Source organism: Anguilla rostrata, chromosome 8 (genome assembly GCF_018555375.3).
Source record: "Anguilla rostrata isolate EN2019 chromosome 8, ASM1855537v3, whole genome shotgun sequence".
NCBI lineage: Eukaryota > Metazoa > Chordata > Actinopteri > Anguilliformes > Anguillidae > Anguilla > Anguilla rostrata.
In genome coordinates, this window is record NC_057940.1 from 52,097,747 (window position 1) to 52,105,702 (window position 7,956).

Consider the following 7,956-nt stretch of genomic DNA (forward strand, 5'->3'; position numbering starts at 1 on the left):
GCATTTACGTGCAGTCTGCACACCGTTGCCGGCAGTAATGTGCAGCGAGAGGAAGTGCCTCGCCAGCTTCGACGTAGAACATGGACAAAGGCACTGCAGGTGTTAACGCAACACGAAGATATTCCGCCTTTCTCCGTCTCGCGTTAGATGTGGCCAAACTGCTGCTCTGCAGATAAAATTCCTTTTTAGGTCTGCGAGCCGGAAGATAAGGATGTTCTGTGATAAACGGGAGGGAGAAGTTTTCTTGGAATCGTTGTTGAGCCACAAGCCTGATGTGCTGTGAAGTTAAAGCACAGATGAAAGAAGTGTATTTATTTGCACTAAAGCATGACAGCATGAAAGAGTAGTCGGCTGCAGTTAGTGTTTGAAAATGTGTAATCTGTTTGGTCATCACCTGATGACATCACAGATAGTGTGTCCTACACAGTTTGTGATTCATTTGTGTGCATCTGTGGGAATCTATAGTGCTCCTGGACTGCTGGAATAGTCTATTTGTAATCTGATTTGAGGGGTGTGGTCTTGAACAGGTAGCGCACCACTGCATTGGTTAACAGGACTTTGCCCCCCCCAGATTTACAATCGCTATGAAGGCAAGGACATCTCGAAGCACAAGAGGAACCTGATCATCGCAGGGGGCGTGACTCTGTCTGTAATAGTGTCTCCAGTGGTGGCTGCAGTAACTGTCGGTAAGTCAGAGAACTTCTCACTGAACAGGGGCATGATGGGAGGGCCTGCAGTCAACACCTGCTCATATTGGGTAATGTGAGCGGTGCCAAAGAACTTTAAAGATAAATGTGAGTTTATAAAGTGATGCAGAGTATACTGGAAGTTTGTTTCCCAGCTTGTCCTTGTACATTTTTGCCCTTTCAAGTATGACATCACAAATCTGTGATTGGAATGTTCTTAACTGGACATTCTAATGCTGATGTCACAATCACTGCTGGTAATTGAAGGCAATGGAATTCTGGAACACTGACATTCTAAAAAATCTACTCTTTGAAAGGCTAACTCTCGACAAAAATACAGTAACCAGCTCATAATGATAAACATAAGAAATGCATATCAGTGTAGAATGAATGAATAGAGTATTGCTGGTTGTGCCTGGTATCACCACAAGTTCAACCAGTTCGCCTTGTAACAGAGCACTTGCACAGTGCCCCCTGCTGGTGAGGTGTGTTGACGGCTTTCTCCTGCGTGTGCTGGGGCAGGTATCGGGGTGCCCATCATGCTGGCGTACGTGTACGGCGTGGTGCCCATCTCCCTGTGCCGCAGCGGGGGCTGCGGCGTGTCGGCTGGCAACGGCAAAGGGGTGCGCATCGAGTTCGACGACGAGAACGAGATGAACGCCGGCGGCGGGGCGGCGGCCACCGGTGAGGAAGCCCCCGGCGCTACGGCGCACTGCCTTAGTCACGTGTTCCCTGGAGCCTCTCTCTGCTTTAACCCCTTCGCGCAAGTCCCCTAGCGGTCCGGACATCGGCGTCCTGAGATTGTTCGACTCAGACTTTCAGTGCTCCTGCAACCAAACTATGAGTGGAAACGACAAACTCTGTGTTTCTAGCTGTATTGGTAGACAGTCCACGACAATATGCAAAATACGGAGTTTCTAACTGCCGCCATTGACAGAAGTAGTTTGTCCATTTATCAAGCACCCCCTACCCAGTCTCATCTGCAACTAGCGCTCCACATTGGACAATCATGTCTATCTTGGAGTTCATAAAAATACTCTTTCGCCACCAAATTTGTATTTCGTCATAGAAGCAAGATAAAGCCAACGGTAAGCCTGAAGGTGAAATAAACTAGAGGATTGCTTGTGTTATCATACCATGTCATTCTACTATCAATGTCTGCAACTAAATCTGGAATAAATATACAATCTTACCATTGGTTTTACACGTAGATGTGTCCCTTTCAACATTCAGTGGTCATTTATTGTCTTGAACCATGCGTTTGAGAAATAAACATGCAAATAGACAACAGGGGTAGGTATGCACATCGGCCCCACGCAAAACCACATTTCCTGAGTTTTTGAACACCCAACATCGGCTTTAAAAAAAAAAAAAAAATAGACCATTTGACGTTAGTATTCTTATCTTTCTATCGTCCTCCGTAGTTAGTTTGCGCTTTAAAACTATTAATATCGGGACGGTCCTGAAAATGAATGAGAGTGAACTAGGAACTCTGGACTACAGGGAGGAAGGGCGATGGTCTGCAGGGACAGTGGATGTTGCTAGTATTCACGCTATGCAAATGCAATGGGGTGGGCTCCACAATATTACTTGTTATACCAACATTAATTTTAATGCAGCCTTGCTACTGCTGATGCTGCTTGTTCACCGTCTCCTGCCCCCCCCCCCCCCTCCCCAGTCTTCCTGCTGAGTACTCTGGGAAGGTTCTGCGAAGAGAATTTCTGTGACTCACTGATTCCTAAAGGAGAACCGCCCGGGCTCCAAATGGAATATTTCAGATGCCGAGATCGCAGTCTAAATAAGAGCCCCGAGAGAAGAATGTCTCCTGCTGTTTTTCTGACTCGTTCTTCAGTCCATCACCCCATCTGCTCTGGCCTCCTAATGCAGCTCTGCTCAGCTTCAGACTGGGGCCCTTTATGGAGATGTGCTGACTTAGAGCATTGGGCTACATTATAGCACTGGGCTACATTATAGCATTGGGCTACATTATAGCATTGGGCTACATTATAGCATTGGGCTACATTATAGCATTGGGCTACATTAGAGCATTGGGCTACATTATAGCATTCGACTATATTATAACATTTGGCTACAGTAGAGCATTGGGCTACATTATATTCTGCCAGTGTGCTGACTGAAATGCTAACTAAACAAACGGAATACAAGGCCTCACTAATCCCGCCTCTCCCCTCCCCGCCCCGCCCCTCAGACAGCACCTCGGTGGCGGAGACGCGGAACAACCCGAGCATCGGCGAGGGCAGCGTGGGGGGCCTGACGGGCAGCCTGAGCGCCAGCGGCAGCCACATGGAGCGCATCGGCGGCATGCGCGACAACCTGAGCGAGAACGCCAGCACCATGGCGCTGGCCGGGGCCAGCATCACCGGCAGCCTCTGCGGCAGCGCCCTGGGGGGCTGCTACAACAGGTGGGCCCCGTTTCACACACGCGTGTGTACACGCATACACTCTCACTCACATACACACACACACACTCTCACTCACACACACACACACACACACACACTCACACAGTCCCATACTGCTAACCTTGTGAGGACTTCCCATTGACTACATTAATTCTGTAACCTCTAACCCTAACCCCAACCTCTACATGCCTAACCTTAACCCTAACCTTAACCTAATTGTAATCCTAACCCTAAGTCCTAACTCTAAAACAGCCTCTTGACCTTGTGGGGACCAGCAAAAGGTCCCCACAAAGATAAATTTTCCTCATCTTTCTATCCTTGTGAGGACATTTGGTTCCCACAAAGATAGTGTTACAAGTTCACACACACACAGACACACACACACTACAAGTGATGCTGCTCTTAGACACACACAAGTTTACACACCAATACAGACAGGCACCACACCTTTTAGACACAAATAAATGAGGTGAGGCCCTGTGTGGATGGGGTACGGGTGTGGCCCCTGTGGGTGGGGTATTTCGGTGTCTGTGTGTGTGTGGTTTGGTGTGTGTGTGTGTGTGTGTGGGCGGGGTAAAGGGGGGGTGTCCCGTGTGTGGCTGGGGTATTTTGGGTCGTGTATGTGTGTGGGCGGGATAAGGGGAAGTATCCCGTGTGTGGCTGGGGTATTTTGGGTGCTGTATGTGTGCGGGCGGGGTAAAGGGGGGTGTCCCGTGCACTCATACCCTGCTCTGCCCTGCGTGTCCCAGGCTGGAGGTGCAGGCAGACATTCAGAAGGAGCGCTGCAGCCTGAGCGGGGAGTCAGGCACCGTCAGCCTGGGGACCATCAGCGACAACGCCAGCACCAGGGCCATGGCCGGCTCCATACTCAACTCCTACACGCCCCTGGACAGGTGTGTGTGTGTGTGTGTGTGTGCACGCGTGCGTGTGTGTGTGAACCGAACAGTGTGCGTGTGTGTGTCTGGGCGTGGGTGTGTGTGTCTGTGTGTCTGTGTGTGCGCATGCTGCATTGCTGTTAGCTAATAGATTTGGCTTTGACAGGAAGTGTCTAAATCAAGCGTGTGGTACTGCATGCAGAGTGCTGTTGCTACGCTGGGACTGTGCTGAATGAATCAGCACTCAGTACGATGAACTACTGTGCGGTTTACTGAGCGCCCGGTGAATGAGTAATGAATGAGCAAATGAGTAATTAATGAGTAATGAATGAATGAATGAGTGAGTAATGAATGAGTTAATAATTCATGAATGAATGAATGAGTGAGTAATGAATGAGTTAATAATTCATGAATGAATGAATGAGTAATGAATGAATGAATGAGTAATAGATGAATTAATAATTAATTAATGAATGAGTAATTAATGAAGTGATAATGAGAATGAGTTAATAATTAATTAATGAATGAGTAATTAATGAGTGAGTAATGGATGAGTTAATAAGAAATGAATTAATGCATGAGTAATGAATGAATGAGTAATGGATGAGTTAATGAGTAATGAATGAGTAGTGAGTAAGGTATGAATGAATGTAAGAGTATAATGAATGAGAATGAGTAATGAATGAGTAATAGAATAATGAATGAATGAGTAATGGATGAATTAATAAATAATGAATGAGTAATGAATGACTGAGTGAGTAATGAATGAGTGAGTTATGGGTGAATGAATGAATAATGAGTGGATGAGTGGTTCTGAGAGTGCTGTGTGCAGAGGGCCTGTTCCACAGCTGCTGTCAGTGACGCCTCGTTCTTGCGCGTTTGCAGAGACGGGAACAGCATGGAGGTCCAGGTGGACATCGAGTCGAAGCCCGGCAAGATCCGGCACCACAGCGGGGGGAGCAGTGTGGACGACGGCGGCGGGCGGGGCGGGGGCGGGGCCTACGCCTCGGGCTGCCCCGCCGAGGGCCGGCGCGGCTCGGCCAAGTGGGTCAAGGAGCCTTCGTCGTCCTCCTCCTCCTCCTCGGGGAAAAAGAGCAAGGGGAAGCTGCGGAAGCGGGGCGGGGGGGGCGGCGGGGCGCGGGAGGCGCGGGAGGACGCGGACGCGCGGCTGCTGCGGCGGCGGCGGAGCGGCGACTCCAGTGGGCCCGACTCGCCCTCGCTGAGCGACAGCGTGCCGTCCGTGGCCGAGTCGCTGAGCGGCTCCGAGGCCGAGGGCGCCCGCACGCCCCTCGGCCCCGCCCCCACGCCCCTCGGCCCCGCCCCCCGCCCCGCCCACCACCCCGCCGCCGCCGTCAGCCCCCTGCCCGAGGTGGAGAACGACCGGCTGGAGACCTGCCCCTGCTCCGAGGCCACGCCCCTCCGCCACATCTGCCCCGCCCGGCCCGAGTCCCGCCCGCCCAGCCCCGCCCGGAACGCCAGCGTCCAGACGGACATCTAGCGCCTTCCGCGCACCGCTGGCCCAGGGACTCGATCTCACGCTGTGCCGCTAACCGCCGCGAGCGCTCGGCGCTAGCTTCACTCCGCGACCCCAGGGCCCCGCTCCTCCTGTCAGAGGAGGCCGCCGCTGGATCTTACTTCACCTCTCATTCTTATCTTTCCCCAGCCAGCTTTTCAGACTGGAACCTTTGGTTTGTGCCGATTGGAAACAGGGTAGGTCCATAGTGCAGGCCGGGCCGGTTGAGAGGCGGTGGTCTGGGACGGGTCCGCTGCCGAGCAGGAAATGATGCGTGCGACGTAGAGCCGTCTCCCGACCGTGAGCTGGTCTCCACCGTAGATACGCAGTAGCCTAGATCGGCCCTTGCAGCTTAAAGCGGGGGTCACATGCACACGTGCTGGACGGCCATATTCGAGCAGGTCTGCTCTGCTGTGTATCTACCCTCAGGGGGGTGGCTTGGCGCTCCGGAGCGTCGGTCGGCTGGGGCGTGCGCGCGGGTCCGTTTTTGGGGGCTTCTTTAGACATGGGGAGAGAGGAGCGGTCCGGTCAGTCCGTAGCGGCGTTGGCGGTGACCCCTCAGGTCCGCCTGTGGGGGGCGCTGTGGTTCAGGAGCACCGCAGTGCCACCGCCCTCCACGCAGAAGCCTCCGCAATAGCGCTGCACCAAGACACAAGTATTGTGAAACGATCCAAATACTGCTCAGTATACGTGCATTTTATTAGGGACCAGGGCAGAGCTGTTTTTCGCGTGTTTTTTTTTCTTGACGATTCAGTAAGTGATCCAGTTGTTGTGAGGGCGTGACTCTTCCTTCGTTTCGGAGGAGTGGGGCCACAGGAGCCGTGGGGCCACGACTGGGGCTAGGGGATGGTTGCCGAGGGCGACAGCATGTTGGTACCGGGGGTACGGTGTCGGTGTTACAGGTAGAGCAGGGCTCTCTCTCTGACCTCTGCTTTTCGCAGAAAGCCATTGTTTTAATCTGACGGACGTGCAGCAGAGAATATGTCCTCCCTGAAGTACGGGGGGGGGGGGGGGGGTCGCTGAAGAACCAGGATCAGGGGGGAAATGGCCGCCGCTTCGGTTTTCTCCCCAGGAGTCGAAGGTCCGGGACTTCTGCCAGCGGTCTCTAGGACCGCGACCGCCAGCGTTCAGCTTGCAGGAAAAGACTGACTTTTGTATCTGTTGACTCATTGGTGCCTTGGAAAACCTCTTTTCTTTCTTTGTATCTCCATTCTGTGTCTTCGAAACGAGAGAGCGGTTTGCTGAGAACGTCCGCGTCCCGTCTGGACACTCGTTAGGTGTTCGCGCGCCGCGGTCGCGACGCAACGCGTACCTTACTATTTTTAAAAATTGCCTACCAAAGACAGCACTCGGGCTCTTGTCCAATCGTATTCCTGAAACCCTTGACGAAGGTCTGTCCAGCAGGTGCTCCTCGTTGGGCTGAGCGTCACCAATTCGGGCTGCTTCAGTGGGGAGGGGGGGAAAAAACGCCAGAAATGTATGGGCGGCCATTTTGAAAATGCCTACAATCGCTTGCGCTGGGCCCTGGTCACTGGCCCTGTCGATCCCAGCTCCTCTGGCGATGCACTGAGGTGCAGAGGGGGTTTGGGTTGCAGGTGAGCTGGAGCTTAGGCTACTCCTGTTACAGTTCCGATCCTGGTGCTGCTCCATGAAAACTCTGGACTGAAATGCCACAAGCTGCAGGTTTCCCCCCCCCCCCCTCTCCTTTTTAAATTTCCAATTTCTTTACTATACTTTGGTTACTAGTGCCAGGTATCATTTCTGATTTGTGCATAACAGCTTATGGTATTTGTATATTTGTTTGCTAATTTTCTTTATAATATGCGTGTAAATGCATATTCAAAATTAAAATGATAAAAAAAGCTCTGTGAGTTTGCCTGTATTCTCTCCCCCCCCCCCCTTTCTGGCTGGTTAAAATAATAGGAACTGGGACAGTCACAAGTGGTTTGATTCATGTTCCGACTGGAACATCAGAGGACATCCTGGTGATTGTTTGTGACCGATTTGTTTTCACGACTCAAGTGTCACCATTCACTATGGCTTCAGATAAGATTCCTGTACAGAACACAATATTTCAGTGACTGCTGTGGCTTTGAATGTTCTGAAAAGATTTTTTTACTCTGAGGTAAAGGTCTTTCGAGGTAATATCATTGCTGCCATGGTTACTGTTGCTAGCCCAAACCCCTGAACCTGAACATAGCCAAAGTTCTATTCCGATTACCATGGTAATATTTGGAGCCAAGGCCCCGTCGAATTCACACTGAACGATGAAAAGCTCGTTTCTGATTGCACAGGGCAGCGCCTTCGATCTGAACAGTTAGATCTTGTGCATTTTCGAAACGACGTGCTTTTCTCACCACAGACCCGCATGAAGCTAAATAAAGCCCCTGTTCCTGTTTCACTGTCCGCTGCCTTGACTTGCAAGCAGTGCATCTGCACGAGCCCAAAGTGAGCTTTCC

General features: G+C 51.6%; 1 protein-coding gene across 2 annotated transcripts in view; it reads left to right on the forward strand.

Annotated features, from left to right (window-relative positions):
• LOC135261983 (E3 ubiquitin-protein ligase RNF19A-like) overlaps positions 1-6,954 on the forward strand; it is a 37,325-nt gene extending 30,371 nt beyond the window's left edge. For both annotated transcript variants that reach the window (XM_064348710.1, XM_064348709.1), the window contains 5 exons: positions 572-686; positions 1,209-1,370; positions 2,896-3,109; positions 3,859-4,002; positions 4,870-6,954. In XM_064348710.1, the coding sequence (XP_064204780.1) occupies positions 572-686; positions 1,209-1,370; positions 2,896-3,109; positions 3,859-4,002; positions 4,870-5,482 (1,248 nt within the window). In that variant the 3' untranslated portion in view covers positions 5,483-6,954. The remainder of the gene's footprint in view (positions 1-571; positions 687-1,208; positions 1,371-2,895; positions 3,110-3,858; positions 4,003-4,869) is intronic.
• Positions 6,955-7,956: the final 1,002 nt, after the last annotated feature.